Here is a 20,530-nt window from a genome sequence, read left to right on the forward strand (position 1 = left end):
CAATTCAGTTGAATGGAATATGTTATAACTGATTCAAAAGGTGGGTTTTGAGAAGTCTCATGATGGTCCTATAGATTGTGCAAATACAATACCCATATACGTTCCTGGGTAAAAAGTGCTGCAACACTGCCCCACAATATCATCACAAGCGATGTCCTAATTCTCATTATTTCGTCAACATTGATTGCGTCCATTATATGTGTTATTCCGGATTTACTTATTCAAGATATTTCAGTTAGAAAGCTTTATTGCGGCATGTGTTTAATGTCAAATCAGGAAAGAAAAAAGACCCATAATGCTAGCAAATTTTCAAACTTAAATATGAAAATTGATTCATATTTTTTTTTTTAGAATGGCAGTCGTTTGTTCCTAGGCTACTCGTTTTTTTCCATAGGGTATGTTCGCTACTTTCAAAGCAGAATTTCTGTAAATTGTCAACTTTTCAGATCGAGTAAGTTATGCACAACATAAAACGGGAATCTCGTATGAACAAGAAACATAAAATCTCGTACGAACACACCCAAAAAGGAACCAACCACGTGTAACGTCACCAGGTCTCACGTTATTTGACAATTACTACACGTTCTCATCGCTCTATTTTAATCAACTGGACCTTCAGGTTTGAACTTTGCTCCTGATGAGAAAACCAAGCAAATATGGTTCTATGACACTCCCCTCCAAGAGACATGCATTGATGATAGATAGTGCAAGACTGTAGTAGTCAACTGCTAAGTCATATTGAGGTTGATAATAAAAACAAAGCAGTGTACATAATGGCTTCCATACAGATGCACTAGACAACTTAAGTCACGAATTTGGGGTTATCATCTCCTCAAAGATCTGTAGCCATGGAGCTGTTTTATAGTGATTAGAAACGCTGAAAAAGAAAAACATTATGGATGACCGAATAGGATGCCAGCTAGTCTAATTTTTAGAGAGATCACGCTGATGAAGGATTGAATTTTCTGGATATGTCGACTTGTATTTGTTTTATTTGGGTGAACTCTTGGAGTCTGCATCGTTGACTAGGAGGCACTTGATCACACAATTTTCTGAGCATTGAGATAAAATAAAACAACGATACTTAACTGATAGGCTCTATCGTGACCTTTTACACAGACATAGCTTCTACGACACTTTAGTTTATAGAACATTGAACAAATACATGTAGCCTACTTGTAGTTCCAATGGTTTTAACATATATCTTCTTTGTTAATTAGTTTGATTGAGCTACTTATCTTCATTTATTTTCTCGAGCTATTTATCTTCATTAATTTTCTCATTTCAACGATCTTATCTGCCTCACCATCCTGACGATTGGAAACATATTTTATCCGTGAACGGGATATCGTTTTGATATCGTTTTTCATGACAGCTAAGTATCTCACCACCAAATATGTTTGCGAATCTTTGTCAAGGTTATTTTAACCTGTTAATATTTTGTAATGACACATTTAGTGGACGTCACTCGGCCCACACCTTCAATCGCAATCAACCGTTCACACTGATTTGTCTATGATTTTTGATGAACTTTTTTGTGTCTGCGTTCACTCTTCCCTACCGTTGGTTTCTTTGGAGGGTGTAACGAAACTCATCGACCATAATATTTGGATTTCAGTCAAGGAGTGCCAGTTTTTCAATTTGGAAATCTAGAGAAACGACGATCGTGCTTTGCAAGAGTGGGTCGATGCTTTATTTGAATGATAGTTCAAGACGTAAATGGAGGATGGTTACCTATCCATGACTAAGTTAACTCGCTAGATGTGAAAACGTTAACATAATCTACTTTAGAATTTGTGAATATAGGGAAAAATGACACAGACGTTTGTTTACTTCCTCCTCCTGTGGACCTAGAATACACTACAAATCCATGCCCCTCCAAATGGTTGATATATATATTGTGGCTATTGAGAAAGCAGTATTGAAGCCTACATCGTTACTTGAGGACGCCTGCTTTGTTACATTTTCGCGTGACTTGTCAGACAAGGTGAACGACTCTTGTCGTTGTATTGAGCTGGCCGAGAACATTGGATAAGGAAACGGCCGGGTGTCGCTGCAGTGATACTGCCAAGCGTGAGAAGGAAGTGATTAGAGTTGTCAATAGTGTCGGTCACAAAGGGAAGGTGAATTGAGGCTGTGACACCCGTCAAGTCACACACATAATAACAATAATAATAGGCCGATTTGGAGTCTGGTTGGGGTGTGACTATTAAATGTAAAAGTATCCATGAGACTGCATGATGAAAACATCCGTTGGAAAATTTGAAATGGAAACATGAATACTACCTGTGCGAATTTGAAGCTTTGTCTGCGACGCCAATTTCAAGCGAATTTATTTGGAGACCGTTTGGTCTTGTTCTAATCTTGGGAATTAACATTTGGAATACCTCGCCATGGAAACCCCACCAACAGATGCGAAGACAGGTAAGGCAATTCATGTTTTCTTGGCTTTTGCCTTCACTTTGTTCAAATATATTTTCTCGCTACTGCTTTACTATACTACTTTCTTAGAACTAACATGCTATAGTTCGTTAAAAGTATAATTGCAGTATGGTTAATGATTGATTACCCAGTGATGTGAAATCATGACTGGGTGTTTTCCAATCGAATCCCTTTTATAACGAAATGATTCCACATTGTTGGAATCATCATCTTCAGCACCTTACAGCACCACAATAAAAATGTTACCCATACTTTGTGTTTTAATTGACCTTCCCTTCAGCACCTCAAATCAGCCGCGCGTGTGCAACATTAACTTATTTTAAAAAAATGATTATTCGTAAGATTCGTCACAGTCCCGTATAGACCAGTTCACGGTTAGCACAAGTAAGTCCTAAATGACCCCGAATATCCATAGATCTTCAAAACGTGAAGAGGTCCCACTTTGTACATTTTGAAATAATCACTCCTACAGCGATGAAGGTGCTACATAAATACCCTTTGTTTCCCCTTTTCAAAGAATACTTCCACCTGTGTATCATGGAGTGCACTGCTTGTACATAAATGAAAAATGATTAAATAACTTTCATGAGCATGTATCAAGTATTTTGTCTCCGTGTATTTCACAATTTGGTCTACAATCACCTTTATCTGCTCATGCTCAAACTGCAACTATAAACTGGCTTATTTAGGAAATAGAATAACTGTTTCTCAGGTGACAAAGCAGGCCCACTGGAAAAGTATTTACCTCTTTTTTTAAAGTTGCCTTTATATTGCATTATCCAACGTGACCGACTCAGGCCGACAGCAGATCGAGAAAAATTACCTTATCCCCTGAATGGCCAAGACTCGGTTGATGTTGAGTCGGTTTGGAGTTTGTTCTTATACATCACATGTATAGCGCATTACACCTCTGTACAAGTTCTCAAGAAAAAGTAAGAAAGAAGGGGAAACAAACAGAAAGCTGCAGGGAAATAAATGCCTTAGATTAATAAGTACAAATATCAAATAATTGACCAATTGAATAAATGTGTTTAAAGCGCAGTTTTACATTGTTAAACTGTCTTAGCTTGCCTTAAATGAAGGCTACTACTCCATAATATACAAACTCGGTTATCAAATCGTTTCTAGTTATACGCAAATAATTTAGATTAATATGCATTGCAATCTACTCTATACACATGTACGTAAAGAAATATTGCACTACTTTGCCTGGGTTAATAGCATCACTCAAATAGCAATATATTCTTCTGACCTTCTTGATTTTGCTGGTTATTCAGGTATGCATTATTAGCATTGACAAAACGTAGAACTCACCGCTGCAGACAGTGAAGATTCAGAAAACTATATCCACGTGTCGAGTTAGTGGGTCACAGCAGAATATTATCAAACACAGGTCGCTTTATCGTGTGATAAAGCACTTATCTTTTATACAATTATCAGTAATGCACACCACTTTAGTTACACAATAGGCCATATTCTTCAAGTAACCAAATTTAAACTTAAGTGCCTCGATTCTAATGATTTCATTCATTTGAATTTCTGGCTAATGAGATACATTTATTCGTAACAGATGAACAACATAATTCGTACCAAGCCTCTTCACAAAGGAATATTCAACAATTTGATTACATTACGAAAATGCCCTTTGCCACGAGAAGACATGCTATAGGGTGAAGTATAGGCATATGTGCTTTTTTTTTTTTATATTAACGCTTATACGTATTATAGACAAGATCCATTGTTCGTTTTAAAAATAAACAGCGTGGTTCAGCCTGACATAAGAGAGTAGGTCTACATTTATCAATCACGAGGCTTTTTTGTTGTTAAATTAGATCTTTCGCCTCTGAATATATTGTCCTTTCAATAATAATATAATAATTGATAAACGCCTCCTGCCCCAGAAGCATATTATGTCACTACATGATTACATTATACTTTAATGTGATAATCGGTATGACAATACTAGAAAAATAAGCAAAAATATAGTAGGACTTTGAATGTCAACACGGGTGTCAACACCTCCATACATTCATAAGAGAATTATGTACTTAGCTATATGAATGAAAATGGAAGATGATTTTCATGGCATGGCTGTCGATAAAAAAAATTGTTTTCGTTTAGAGAAATATCTGCTTTTAAAAAATTGAAATAATCATAGATAGGCAAGATTATGATAGGGCACAGAATATTCTTTTGTTTAAATCGATTAGTGACGTCAGGGAAACGTCACCGAGAATCCTTGTTGTTTTAAGTACATATTCTTGAAACATACATACAAGCTTCAAATGTAATCAGACATGTTTGTTGTACAACAACCGTTGCATATATTTAAAAAATGCCATTATGTCTTGCACACATATCTACTTTTTTTCGAGGGTGAAAACCGAGTCTGTCAATGGTGTTATGGTTATGATGATTCACTGTGTACATAGTCATCCCACTGAGAGATGCTTCCAAAGAAAAAGGTGTCGAATATTGGTCCGTCAGGTTCTGTTTTGCTAACGATGACGGTCATGACATCAGCAGGGCCATGTCAATCATAGAAAAAGCGCAAATTTAGATTCCCCCTCAAAAATGGCTGCTAAACGACATTCAGTCACGTTGCATAAGTAATAGTATTTACACGAGACGTTTTTTTTTACAATTGCTGTGATACGTAGTTAGTTGGTGAATCCCGAAAGAGCTTAGCTGTACACAGACTATAAAATAGGCTACGTGAGCAACGAGTTTAATTGTAATGATATATTTAGACATACACTTTAAAACAAATATTTGGTGAATGAAAAATGCACAAACAAAGTGTGCTATAATATCCAAATAAATTCGGGAAATTACTTTCCCATTTTAACCCTGGTAATATTATGTCTATGTTAAAGTATCGTTTATACACTTATGTTCGGTATATTAATTCATTATTGATTCATGTATTGGTCTATAGGAACAACTAGAATAATACAATATAAACATATATTGTACAAATAAAATAGAGTATTAACATAACGAAAAATACAACGAATTATTCATTGCATGAATATTAATAAGCCTACACATGTGATATCAAATATATAAGGAATGAGAAATAAAGGTACGGAGGGATATAGCTGAGGAGAGGGAGAGAGCAAAATAAAGAGAGAGAGAGAGAGAGAGAGTGAGAAGAGGGGGTGGAAACAACGAAAATAAAGAGGGGGTATGGAGTGAATACTAATAGGAGGGGAGAAATTATTTCTACTAGTTATAAAGAGAGAGAGAGAGAGGGAGAGAGAGAGAGAGAGAGAGAGATGATTATCATTGACAGTGAGGTACAACAATAGAATGATAATACAAACCAAATAAAGACGATTTGTGAAAATAGCCCATCAAGAAGAAGTGATATTTACTCATTTATTCATAATGCTGCTTTGCAGCTTTTTCAGAATTCGTAACATATTTTATCAAACTCTATTTGATATAAAAAGAGCAAGAAATCGTGACTAGAACAAAATGATGGCCATTTCCCTTTTATATTGCCTACATAAATTGTGTGTTGGGTGTGAGAGAGATAACATTCCCGTGTACATACATTGGAAGATGGGGGTATTCTAGAAATTATAAACACGCCTTGTGTCTTGTGAGGGCTGAGCAGGGACTGTCTTCTTGGTTGAGCGTTCCTTTTCAATTTTCCGAAAGAAGATTATTTTGTTGATAAAATTTATATCTGGGATTAGTCATTTTCAATAATATCTTTTTTCACAGAATATAGAGTTATAAAACTAAATTATTCATACCCCTAACAATTCTTTTTGATTTGTTAGGTATATTGAAAAATGCACTTGTTCCTGATTTATATTTCGTGAGAATGTGACATATCAAAGCTTATATCTAAAAGTATTCAACAAAGGCCCATATTCTACCACAAAAAAACACATCAAATTTACAAGGGGTATGAATGATTTAGTTGTACATATTTACATACGAGTTCCTTTTGATACAATAATAGGGAACAAAACCTCAACAAATATAACAATGCTGACTCCAACAAATCACCTCATGTTTACAAAAGAATAAGGAAGTATCATTGTGTAAATATAATTACCAGGGACCTAAAGCGAAGTATTGGTAGTAAATCACCATTTTCATAAGACTTCTACATGTTCTTCTTATCTTTAAAAAAAAAACTTCTGCAGACAACTGGGGAGAACAATCGTAGAAGTTATTAAAATGGGATTACATTACTTCGTCTTACTACATTCTAAATAATTATATGGGAAGTATACAAATGCTGCTGTAAAGACGCAGGCAATAACGTTCGATAATCATAGTAATGTTGAGAATAATCCGACTGTATTTTGTTTTCCTTCAGTAGACTAATAACACAAAATCCATCATAACGATAAAGATTGATGATATGAAAAATAGTGTTAGTAGAAGTATTAAATCAAAAGAAAACAATATAGTTAAAATTACTTGGGGACTTTAGCATTATCCATAAATGATACTTGATGCTAGGATAATACTTATTTATCCATTCTTGGCATTTTCACGTAGTGTAATTCATTGAGGTCTGTTAATGTTGCCTAGTTTGATAAGACATTGTTTAGTATTTGTAGTGGTGCGTATTGTGCCTCTCATTAGCGTTTTTAAAAATCAAATTAGATCAATTCATTCTGATCTTAACTCGCGAAATAAACAATTTTTTTTTTCGGTTAGATCAAAGAATACCCTTTTGGGGTTACTCGTGGATAACCCAAAGGTTAGTAAATCCAGTGGTTCAAAAACCTTCTGTTATACCTTCTATGTCTGGCACACCCCAAATGAAGAGAATATCGGGAAATTGCTCTTAAAATTCTTGAAATTCTTAAAAATTCATCAATTACTGTCAGCCAATTTATGGTCTCGTTTCTTCTTTTTAATTCGCTGTTGAAAATTCTATTACGTGTTATGGGAAATGTTTTGTTATATCATTGACAAATAGTTCTTCAAAGTGTTTTTATATGGGGTGTGCGATCGATGGGGCAAGTCAATGCCGCCAACTTTTTCTAGTTATTGTATTTCTCTTGAAACCAATCACATGTACAAAATGTAATCACAACCATGATCCTTCGATGAATGGTGCATTCAACCATCACGATTGATTTGCTGAAATTATAAAACTGTTTCGATTTCTGCGAACTGTGATTGATGATTGTATACGAAGCTGAACTTGTGTCAAGGCTATGTAGAAATATACAGTGGTTCATTCATTCATTTGGAGTCGATCATAGCTTGGTACCTGTACTGCACAAGGTGCATTACCACATTTCCCCTCTATACCCACTGCAGGTGAATTTCAAGGGTACCTGGCAATGATGACATGGCAGGGGTACTAATAATAGTAGGACGCTCATGCATGAAGAGCAGTATTGATACTGATGGGGCTACCCTGTGTCAACGAGATGATATGATGTGATTGATGAATGTGTACGAAGCTGACCTTGTGTCAGGGTCATGTAGAAATATACCGTGGAACATTCATTCGGATTCGATCCTTGCATGCTCGGTACCTGTGCTGCACAAGGTGCATTATCACATTTGTCCCTGGCAATGCTGACATGACAGGGGTAATAATAATGCCAGGGCCCTCGTGAAGAGCATTATTGATACTGATGGGCTACCCTGGGTAAACGAGATGATATGATTACCTGAAAATCCCTTTCCCGGGTGCAGTGACGTACACCAGTACAATGTTTTGCTTCTATTTATTCACCCCGTTATTGTCTGATCTAAATCCATCGTATATACATTTATTGCCAGTAAAACTGTGACATTTTTTTTCCATATATTTATTGCCAATAAAATTTTGGCTATAAATATCATGCTTCCGGACGCCATTTTGTTTGTTTGTCAGGTCTGTTTGATAAATTGTGTTTGTAAATTGGGTTTTTACAGACGTGTATCATTAAGATATGATTTTGTTTGTTAACGTCTGGGGACCGACCTTTAACGTCACTATCCGAACGACGTGACTCGGTCTCGAAACCGGGGAACCAACTCACATCTCGTTCTGGACGAATGGGACCCGGCAGGATCACCATGATCCGAATCCCAGATGTGCTAAGTAAAGTATGTGACAAAAATTAATATCTCTGATTTTACATAATTATGATGATACTAGCTGCCCTCCTGTGAACTGATTATGAAACTTCGTAAGCATCATGATGACGTAAATTAGTTAAAGCACTCTGCTATCACCGCTATATTAAGACTAGGACAAAGTACAGGATGACCCTGCCCATACACGTAAACATTGAAGAGATTGGATTCTACTTGCCTGGACATATTGAAGTATAACCCATCACGAAAGTTCTATTTTTCATAGACCCTCCGACACAAATAGATTTAAAACACAGTTCATATTTTGCTACACAGACTTTAATTTCAAATTTACAAAAGAAAATCATGACGAGGAAATAACATTGTAATTGAAAAAGTACACAATGTACAAGTTATTTGTCTATGCAGTATGAAACCTTGAACGTCTGTATGTATTGAGAATGTAGAAAAAATGAACCATGAATACATTTTAGAGAGGGACCATGCACAGGCAGAGAGGCGGAGTGGGAGTATTTGGCAACGGGGGTATACTAGTGTCGGGGTTGGGACATTTTGGATATTTCTGAAGAAATTTAGCTCATCGGATATGGGAAGGGGGGACGTGTCCACATCACCTCTCCCTCTCCTGTTTTCTTCTTCTTCTTCTTCTTTTCTCTTGCTCTTTTCCTTGGCGCCATTTGATGGGCCGGCCGCGGACGGGGGGGGGGGGGGGGGGGACTTGCCTCCCGTATCGTTACGCACTGACTACAAATAATTATTGTTTAATCAGGGAGATGTGCCTTTTCTGATTAAATTTTTAAAAAATCAAGTCACTTGGTAGCCCAAGGGGGTGTTTCACAAAGATCCTAAGTTGAACTTATCTCTAAGTTAGACTTAAAAGTTATGGAAAGCCATTAGCATCTTTGAAAATATTTTGTAAAAGTTATTTTGAAAGGCATTAATTGTTTATTCAAATCATTCGTCTTTTCTATCATCAAGGAGATTTCATGTTCTGGATGTGGAATTTATAAAAAGTCTAAAATACTTGAATTTCTGCTTTTGAATATATTTCATTTTAAGACTCCTATGGCTGTCCATAATTTTTAAGTTCAACTTAGAGATAAGTTCTACTTAGGATCTTTGTGAAACACCCCCCAGGAGCACTTAGTATACTTGCCATGTACATGGGACTTAAAAAAAACAAGATTCTATGGTCGAATCTAGGGTGTCTATCATACCATTCTGTGATCCTCCCGCCCCACCCCCAATATTGCGAGGGTTGATACTGTTATATCTACTATTGTCTGCAGCTCTATATTTAGTTAGGTGTGATTTTCATTTGGAGCGTGAAAAAACAAAGGCGTGTGCTGTATTATAACCTTGTAACACACTATTATTCACAGTATTATATTGTACGAATGCTATATTGATTGGGATTTTGCACTTGGAAATATGCATGCTCTCTCTCTCTCTCTCTCTCTCTATCTCTCTCCCTCTCTCTCTCTTTCTCTCTCTCTCTCTCTCTCTCTCTCTTCCTCACTCTCTCTCTCTCTCTCTCTCTCTTTCCCCTCTCTCTCCTCTCTCTCTCTCCTCTCTCGTCTCTCTTCATATCGAGGACTCTACAACAGAGGGGCGGTAAATATAAATGCCCCTTTGCCCTACATGTGAAAGAGCCTGCATAAAATAGAAAATATGCATACACGAAATTATCAAAGAAGTATCAAAAAAGGTATTAACAGAATCCAATGGGCAAGAATATTTAAAGAGCAAGTCAACACAGCATAATGCATCTTCAATCCAAATGACAATGACACGGTAATGACATCAAGCCGATTACAATCTTACATATTTAATCTTATCTCCGTTCCATCACTAACAAACTCAAAATGGCGTTCGAAAATTGCGCATACATTATCACTGCTTCTGACATCCATCGCATTTTACCTGTCCCTTCCAACCCAGCCCCTCATCAAACACAATCAATGGTTTAATGGCTTCACGAGTATTGACCATCATCTCATTCTCATCTTCCACACCAGGGAATCTACCCTGGATACCACTTTCGCTTCCACAACCTCCACTCCACAAATTAATCAGCTACCAACAATCAAAAGCTCACATATTTTCTCTCCAGATTCGTCAGGAACGCCCCTTTATACAAAAGAGAAATGGGGGGCATCGAGGACAATGAAAATGAACATATGTTGATCCGTTGGTGATAGTGGTTGGTATAATATACACGTATCAGTTGATGGAGCAGGTGTCAGTATTATTCATAATCAGATGTTGTCATCATTGTGTGCAATATGATTCTGGAATCAGTGAGTTCACCGTGCTTTTTGTTGAACAGACGACACCACCAAATAGCAGAAAGCGCGGCCAAAAAATCACGTTCTTGGAGTTGTCTGATTCATCATTAGAGCGATTGGGAGAAATAACCTTGCCGATTTGGGAAGTATAATCATGATGATGGTTTGAATTGGATGTTCAATGTTCGTGTTTTTCTTGACAATTTGATATAATGAATGCGCACTGGGGGTATTCCAATGATGTATCTACTTTGAATTATCAATCATACTGACGGATGGCTATATTTCGCGATGAATACAGCATTAATCAACCTTAAATTTATGTATACGATGTGACATGGTGGATAGAGCGAGGAGATACTAACTGGAGATAGCAAATCACTTGCTTGGAAGGTGGATTTTATTCTTTCTTTGGATCATATATACATATAGCAGCAAGATGATACAAACGGGAGAGACTTATCAATTCAGGTGTAAGTATTAAATGCATCGTTTAACAATGTTAAATCTGACATGCATGGTCCTACGTGTTATCAGTGTCTGTGATATGATGTAATATTGAAGCCCTAAAAAATAGCGCTTCAGAATGATCAAGAAATGCCTCCAAAAAAAACTCTTTGAGTGTCCGGTTTGGCCATACTTGTTTTCACCGATAAACTGTAGTGTTATGAAAACCGTTAGGAAAACGCGAAATTTTGTTTCGATTTCCAATAATAAATATCTTGATAATCAGACAGGTGATCGACTTGTAAAAGTCATGGGGTTCCTGACTGACCTAACGATTTATAATTATGATTGCAGCATGAGCTAAATCCAGGATTTTGTTTCAGAATCTGAGACAAAGTTACCGGATTCCTTTAATGATTATAACAAATGACCAATATCATAGATGACAGGCACGTCGTTAACTAGAAATTTGTAATACAGGAGTGTTCCCTTTGACTATGGCATATACGTAGCATCGTCGCTTAAGATGATGACGACGATGTTGATGATGGTGATGAAGACGATGATGAGGACGGTTCATATGATGGCGATGACTATGATACACATGATGATGATAACAATAATGATGCTGATGGTGATGACGATGTAATGTGATGATGATGTTAGTGGTGGTGATGATAGTGATGACGATGTAATGTGATGATGTTGATGGTCATGATGATAACGATGATTATTATTATGATGATAGTGAAGGTGATGATGATGGCGCTTATGATGATGATGATGATCATCATCGTGATAAAAGCAAAATTATCATCAATGTTCTTGCAATGATTACATAGCCTTAAGTATATCGTATCTCTAAGAAAATAAAATGATAGTATTGGTGGTGCTAATTTGTCAGAGCACGAAACACCGTGACCTAAATCATAAACATGTTATAATAAAATTAATCCAATACCATTGCTATTGATATGTGATTAGACACAGAAAAACACTGAAAATGTATATTGTCGTTTGCATTATGCACATAATATGTATATTCGAATCAATCATACTTGATAACGTTTCTCGATCTACTTCACGAGGCACAGCATATACCAGTATGGCATAATATTCTATTGAATTCAACATCAAAAGACCAGCTGTAATATACCGTCGTGCCCATCGATCGGTTTTGCGTTAGCCCCAACAATTTCAAATCTTTAATATACAGACTAACTGAATAAGAGTCTCAACACATTATATACAAACAGTAACGAAAGCAGTGTCTGGTATATATTGTGTGTAAAATATTCCACATACATTACGCGCGGGAAACTTACACCTCCGTGGCATGAGTAATCCGCGAAGGTCTGTAATGAAGGCTAAATTCCTGGAAGATAATGAACTTGATCAATATCAATTCGATTTTTGTTGATAATGGGGAAAAGTACTGCGCGGGTAGACTCTGTTAAAGGTTATTGTGAACGTTACTCAACGCTTGTGATTATCATTATAATGATAATAATTAGCCTCGGTTGAATGGGAGAGGATTTGACGTTAATGGATATAGGCATGGTTATGATTGATGATAATGAACAAACTTACTTAGAGACACCTCGAGCATGTTTGTGGTGCATTATGTACACATACGTGAAAGTAATACTAACACAATCGCCATTACGCCATTTTATTCATAATATTCACCTTTATCCTCTTAATATAAAAATCAACATAATTATCATCATTGCGGAGCGCTAGGAGTGTCAAGTCTGACAGACATGAGCGCTGTACAAGAACCCACTATCATTATTATTATTATCGTCGTCACATACAAAAGCATAGTCATATGACTCTATTGTCATTAGTATCAATATCATATTCACCTTCGTCATCACCGTTATAGTCATTATCAAATTTACCTCTCATACAACTATCAGAACAATCTAAATTATACCACCTCGGCCATTAAGGTTGTAAGCAAACATTAACAATAATTTATCCATTATACAAATACATGCATTTAATGTTGTTAAAATCTTCTACATGAATAGATGTGCCGTACCGTGTCATGCATATATTTCAAGGCCACACAAATAAAAACGCATGTATCAAAAGATTGAATTGACGTGGGTTTGTTATCTACATTGATGAACTCTTTATATATATAGGCTTACAGAAAACAACTGACACAAGTTTATTACAACTTTTGTTTTTAATACAGCTAATAGTGCACTAAAATACAGAGGTTTCAACAGAATTATAATAATAATCATAATCATAATAATGATAATACTAATATTAATATGAATAACAATAATAAGGATGATAATAATAATTATAATAATGATGATAATAATTATAATAATGATAACAACGATGATGCTAATAATGATGATAATAATAACAATAATACAAATAATAATAGTAATATTTATAATAACAATGACAATATTACAACAACTACTACTACTAATACTAATACGTCAACAACTACTACTACTACTACTACTACTACTACTACTACTACTAATTATAATAATTATAACAATGTCAATTTGATTTATAGAATTCGAGGTGCCGTCAATAAATCAATTACTGTAACATAATAACAAAATATTTGATGCGACAAGACACTGGTATCTTTCAACCATAACTATAGCAGAAGTAAAATAAATTATAATTTGACTACATTTTTGCGTAATAATTACAGAAAATTGCAATAGTACTAATAATACATCAGTGATACCATACTTTTGTCATTGAAAACCATGTTATTGTTAACATTATAAGAATGGGGGGGGGGGGTAATACACGATACACAATTATTCTAGCCCCACCACACCTATATGGGCTTTACCCCTTTCCGGAATTCCTTTCGGTATTTTTATTACGTCAATCACACAAAAAAGGACCTGTAACCTTTTCATTTCCCCTTCAACTAAACCGATTTCCACCCATCAGTTATAACAATAAGACATACAACGTGAACGTACCTAGTAATAGAATTTCTAGAAAAATTTCTAATGCGTATGGAATCTATTCGAAGCGATTTTGGCGCAGCTTTTCATCTCTCTCTCTCCCTCTCTCTCTCTTTTCATTTCTGTCTTACTCTCTCTCTATGTGTCTTTCTCTCTCTCTCTTTCTATCTATCTCTCTCTGTGTCTGTCTGTCTTTCTCTCTGTCTCTCTCTCTTTCTATATCTCTCTGTGTATGTCTGTCTGTCTCTGTCTCTCTCTCTCTCTCTCTCTCTTCCCCATCTCTCTCTCTTTCTCTCTCTCTCTCTCTGTTTCTCTCTGTCTCGAGTTCTTTCTCCCGTCTCTATAATGTTGCTTATGTCACATTGGCTCGCGACCTCATATACAAACTGCTTAATGAGGCATGTAGTTGACTCCTTCAGCTCATCGTTGAAGAAAAAAAGCAAATGGTAAGATATCCAGCGTGTAAATTGTTTGTTTACCTATTCTTATTCCTCTTTTAAATTCCTTCAATTCATTTCCATTGTGCATGACTTCGAGTGCCGTCGACCATGAGTTCACGCTGGAAAAGCACTGTATAATTGCATTCAACAGATTTCAACATGTATTGATGGCTATTGACTTCCATACGCTAGTGTCGTGTATGTATATTTTAATTATATGGCGCCTGAGAGGATATGTGACAACGCTTTTAGCAATGCTGCATTATTTCCTGCATGGTTCATCGTCGCTTTCTCCTTGGATAGTTCCTTCTGGTAGAGCTAATTCAGGACATTGGTGTGGGCAGGCGTAAGAGGTAAGCTAGGGCATGTATGTAAGGGGTCACTATAGTACATGCAACAGGTGTAATTGTGCTCCAATCATACTGTAGTGCAACACCGTGCAATGATGTCCATACGTGTAGTAATGCTGATGGTGATGTAACAGCACATCGTACATTGTAAATCGCACAATTGTCATTAAATTGCATTTAACATTTAAGAGAGATATGTAAATACAGATATATAGGCTGACTCGGAGAGATAGAGAGGGAGCGAGATCGAGGAGGGGGGTACGTGCATGCGATCTGTTTTAACTGTCTACCAAAATTATTGTATGAATTTGCATTACTTCTACTTCTACGACGATACTCAGCAGGATCCATAAGTCAGGATGTCGTGCTGAGGAATAAACTATCTAGTTCTTGGTCTAGATGCTTGGTGGAAGCATGTACACTATACAGAATTATGCTTTTTATTGGAGTACTAAAATGGTATACATGTTGGTTGTCACAGGTGTCTGATGTTGATCTCCATTTGTATTGCACCAAAGGCATACATGCATGGGTTGCATGCATCCATATGGGTGATGTTAATTTAAAAATGAAGTCATGCCCAGGTTTGCACCCCCAACCCCCCCCCCCCCCCCCCCCCAAAAAAAAAAAAAAAAAAAAAAAAAAAAAAACCTACAACAACCTAGAAAAAATATTCTAAATGACCTTTACCTTCCAAACTTACACTAGCCTTGTTCTGGGAAGAAACAATTCAGGACTTGATTCTAAAAAATTTAAACAGTGGATTCAGTGATAACACCAAACCGACAAAAACTTGGGGAAGACGAATTTTCGATGAATTTCACTTTATTCCACAACTTATAACAGTAAACATCAGTATGGCCTTCAACTGTATTGACAGATGGCAACTACAATTCTACAAACATAAATTAAATCCGAAAATTCACAGCCTCGGCTGGCAATGTTGTTTACCTTTACTAATGTATGGTAGGTGTGGGGTTTATACCTGGTTATCCGTTGTTATTTGCAATGCACTTCAATCAGAAGTTAATCTAGTTAGTCTAATTACATGGCTGTGATTTCTTAACCTCAGCAAAGAGGTTTTGATATATCGTGTCTATTTTGAGTAGATGTGTACAGGAGTACAGTGCACATCCCCGTCAAAATAATGGCAACATTAAAAGAGAGAGAGAGAGGAAAAAAAAGGAACTTCAAAGAATAAATAAAAGAAGAAAAGAAAGAGGAAAAGCAAACGCAAAAATAAAACGTTCCCATCCCACCCTCCCTCACTTGGTACTCTTGTTCTCTTGCTTTTTATTCTAACCCATTTCTCACCGCAATAACAGTGCACCCATTTCTGATCTTTGTTTAACAACAGCCATTCACACCATCGAGATCGACAACAAATCGAACGAAATATTACATTACCCTGAGAATCGCCGAGAGTCGGTGTGACTGAGGTTTAGTTGTTTCCACACTCTCGTGTCTTAATTATTTAAAGTGAATAATTCGCTCACAATAATCTGGCTATTTTTAGAGCCTGAATGCCTTTAGCAAGCTTATGTTATCAAAAGGGACTTCGAAGTTGTCACGAAAACTGTCTGATTATCATTGTAAGTGCATCAAATTGAAGTGGTGTCAGTTGCTTAGTCTTGCGAATTTAGCTTTGATAGAGAAAAAATAATGTGTTGTGAATGTTTATGTATTTCATTAATCCCCGAGATTTATAAGCATAACTCAACGACTGAGCAAATTGTTAATTCACACCTCGATGCCGGGCTGTGACGTCAGTAGCCTGCGACAGACATATTTCCACTGTAAACATATCAATCTCTGGATCCAGTTTTGCATGCATAATGTCATACGTTTTGTGACATTTTCTCTGCGTGTACTCCTAAAATTAGGCGTTTCCAGGTTTGCTCGAGAAATGTGCAAATTTACACTGTAAATGGAGTGTGATTAATTAACTCTTCCATTGTAGAGCCGATTGAAGCAAAATATGAAAATGGTGAAGTGAATGAAATAGAAACAATAATATTCATTCATATTCATTCGTATTTTCAAAACGATTAATTAGATAGTTTTCTGTAATGAAGACTTGTTGAAATATTATTGATTTTAAACAAAATATTGCTTTGCGTCCCTTTAACAGAGGGAACATCTTCATGACAAGATTACTTTATTTTTATTAGTTATACCTCAATAGGGTAATTGTCCTAGGGCAGTTCTCCAGGGTGAAACAATCCGGGCGTGGTTCACTTTCATTGATTAATCATGTAATGTCTTAGCAGATGGTTGTCCTTGATTGTAGACTGAGGGTAAAGTCTGTGCTAATATTACCCAATCTCCTGTATATACAGCCCACCTTATGTTTTCTCACCCCCATCCATTACAATCACATCTTCTCCTCATTCACAAGGCAGTGTTCCAAATTTCATCTGGTCATGAAACACATAAATATATTGGTAAAAAATATTTTGGGGGTAGCTAGCTGCCACAGGAAAGTGCGATTCTTTTGGAATTCATCGTTCGAATTTGAAAGGTCATTTTCATTGTGTATTTTTGTTTTATTGGCAACAATTTGTAACTCACCATATTTATTGTATTCTTCTTCTTAATGTTTCTTCTTTTTTTGTGATTAATCTTTGTTTCACTTTTGTTTAAATTCACAGATATACGGCCTCAACCCAGGCCAGAGGTTATAGAGCGTCGGTTTACACGGCTGAAGGTAAGATCACTGTAAATTAATTCCACAAACAGTCCATACCATGCATTATAATATCCAAATGAAATTATATGGAGTGTTGGTATAGGAACGTGTCTCGTAAACTGTAATGATATACACGGCAGTTATGTTACTTCTGAAAGAGGAAACTCAGATCAAAGTATTTGCAGCAGGACAAAGAGAAACTTAATTTTTTTTTAATAGGAAAATAAAGTCCACATACCCTACCCCCCCCCCCTCCCCTCCCCTACAAATGAATGAAAAGAATACAAGAACTGAGGCGCGATGGCTCAAATGTAGAGAAGTTGTCTCGTAACCGGGAGGTCCTTGGCTCGAAACCAAGTAGATGCGCTAGTGCCCATATGGTAAGGCATTAATCTGCAGTCCCTCGGAGAGGACTTCAAGCCATCTGTCCCCTGGTTGCTTACTGTCAAGCACACACATGTATTCTAAGCAGTCAGCCTCGGGTAAAAAAAAATAAAAAAAAAATAAAGAGACTTCCTACTTTGTGAATGAATAATATTAAATAGGGCCTACTGGTAAAGCGTATATAAAAGTAAAATTGAGGGAGGAAGCAGGGCAGTTTAACAAGCGATGATTTCGAAGGGGGAGTTAAAACAAAAAAAAGGAAGAAGTACAGAGTTTTGTTTAATGTTTACCCCCCCCCCCTTTTTTTTTCTTTTGCGTGAGCAAGGTCACTCGGTATCTTCATCTCTACGTGCTATCTTAAACATACGATGACATGCGAAATCTCTAGCAAATTTCGACTCATAATCCAACAAAAAGGAGCATTGAATGCCCCCTTATATAATTATTTACCAACTTCTTTGCTCGCCGGGGAACCCCTTTCAGCCATTGTGTACATGTTCCTCCTACAGTAAGGAGATTCGTGATGGATAAAAAAAAGAAATTGGAGACGCATTGTTTACACTCGAGGTTCGGCAATGCGAATCGCTCTTTAAATATAGAACCAGTTCACAATCAAATATTAAATGGCATCTCAATGCATGGAGTTAAATATTGAGTGTGGAATGTATACACTGTCCATGTACTCAATCGTTTACGTCACTCGTTTATTCGGACTTTGTATGGGTCTGTAGTACAAAGTTTAACTTGTCATCTATTTTAGAACCGAGTGGCTGTAATGTTGGAGATAAAGGAAGTTGGGACCTTTTGTCCCTCCATGTCAAGTATCATCCCATTTCACGCTGAATGAAGTTAGAGAGCTGAACAAATAAGAACAGAAGAATGGACATACAGACAAATGAATAAATCATTATATTCGAGTCTAAATTAAGGGACTAAAGCAAGAGAATCAATGCTTTGTTTAAACTTTCGTATTTGTATTGTCCGAAATAACGAAGAGTTTTGTGCTTTTTTCCTTCGTTATCCAGTTGAAATGTACAGGTATTAAACAATAGAACATTGTATCTTAACAACCATTACATCGGACTTTGTATAATTGGATTAAGAGTTCATGTTTTAGTTTTATTAAGTTGTTGACTTAAACCTATGTAAATATTGTAATTTTTTTTTACTTGAACACTCTGTAAACGTAATACAGACAGCATAATTACCGGCAACTAAATTTCTCATCTTATCTTTAGTCTATGAGGCTGATATCCAGGGCTCAACACCCACAAGATTTCAGTGTGCATATGTCAATTATTTGTTTTAATCAGTGCCCTCCTACTCCCATTGTACATGTAACTCTCTTAACAACATTACCTAATGACATAATTTTGGTATTTAGTCTATCAGGCTCTACTGATATCCAGTGCTCGCTATTAACAAGCAAGAATCCAATGTTCATGCCACCCCCTCCCATTTCTTTTTAATCAGCGCCCCCGTCTCTCCCCCATTATAAATTTATAAACAGGGTAGTGTGCATTCACATACAGGTCCTTAAATGCCCATCACATACCCCCTTTAATAATCAAAAGGTGCGCATATATATGACTGTGGAGCCCTTTGAAGAGTGTACATGGACTTTTCGCATTCCCTTTCCTTCTCGTATGTTCTTGAATATCCTCATCTATTGTACCTCACTATCAACTAGCAATGTATTGACCTCGTTCCTTGTATTCTATTGATCTTGGGATTCGATTCAATGCATGTTTTTTGTTCGTTTGAATCTGAATCACGGATTCGAACTCGCAGTAATCGGTGGTTAACAATGCACACTTTCTGGAAACAAAAGACGCTCACACCCTAATAGACCTTCGATCAATAAGGTGAATAGTGCAAGGGTATTCAAGGATGCAAGCCTTTGCTCTGGGACAACGTTGTGGACCGTTTTGTTATTGTGATTGTGTCATTTTTTTTACAGGAAATAGTGTAAACGTGGTAAAAGAACATTTAAAACTTTACATGCTTTGTTAGGAACGAAGAAGAAGAAGACAAAGTTAAGTTGTTCGAGTTCAAGATAGAGAGACTGAGATGGAACAAGAAAAACGAAACTGTCACTTTGCTGAAGTATGTTATCATTTTTAATTGGGGTGGGGTGTCACGTCTCTTCATAACAACCCACGGGTGCCCATGTTATCTATATTTTCCTCGTGTTCATGTTGTTTGTTAGTTTGTTTGTGCGTATTGTGTATTTTTATTTGGTATTAAAGATGTGAAAGGTTTATTAATATTAGACGAACAAAAAGCACCTAACATTAGCAACAATTTGTGTGAGGCGTTAAACCCCCAAGAATATTCAACTTTGACCATAGGGCGTTCCACTCTTAATACTGAGTCATGGCATAAATTCCACTGCCCTATCAAATCGATAATAAAACCTGTAGGTTATACAGCTGAAGTTTTCGTCTTAAACCATGCA

At 36.5% G+C, this 20,530-nt stretch overlaps 1 protein-coding gene across 1 annotated transcript in view; it reads left to right on the top strand.

Annotated features, from left to right (window-relative positions):
• Positions 1 to 2,218: 2,218 nt before the first annotated feature.
• LOC115918224 (formin-like protein 1) overlaps positions 2,219 to 20,530 on the top strand; it is a 62,761-nt gene continuing 44,449 nt past the window's right edge. The window contains exons 1-2 of the mRNA XM_030991274.1: positions 2,219 to 2,424; positions 17,651 to 17,706. Coding sequence (XP_030847134.1) covers positions 2,394 to 2,424; positions 17,651 to 17,706 — 87 coding nt within the window. The 5' untranslated portion in view covers positions 2,219 to 2,393. The remainder of the gene's footprint in view (positions 2,425 to 17,650; positions 17,707 to 20,530) is intronic.

Source organism: Strongylocentrotus purpuratus, unplaced genomic scaffold (genome assembly GCF_000002235.5).
Source record: "Strongylocentrotus purpuratus isolate Spur 01 unplaced genomic scaffold, Spur_5.0 spur5_contig_845, whole genome shotgun sequence".
Classification (NCBI taxonomy): Eukaryota; Metazoa; Echinodermata; class Echinoidea; order Camarodonta; family Strongylocentrotidae; genus Strongylocentrotus; species Strongylocentrotus purpuratus.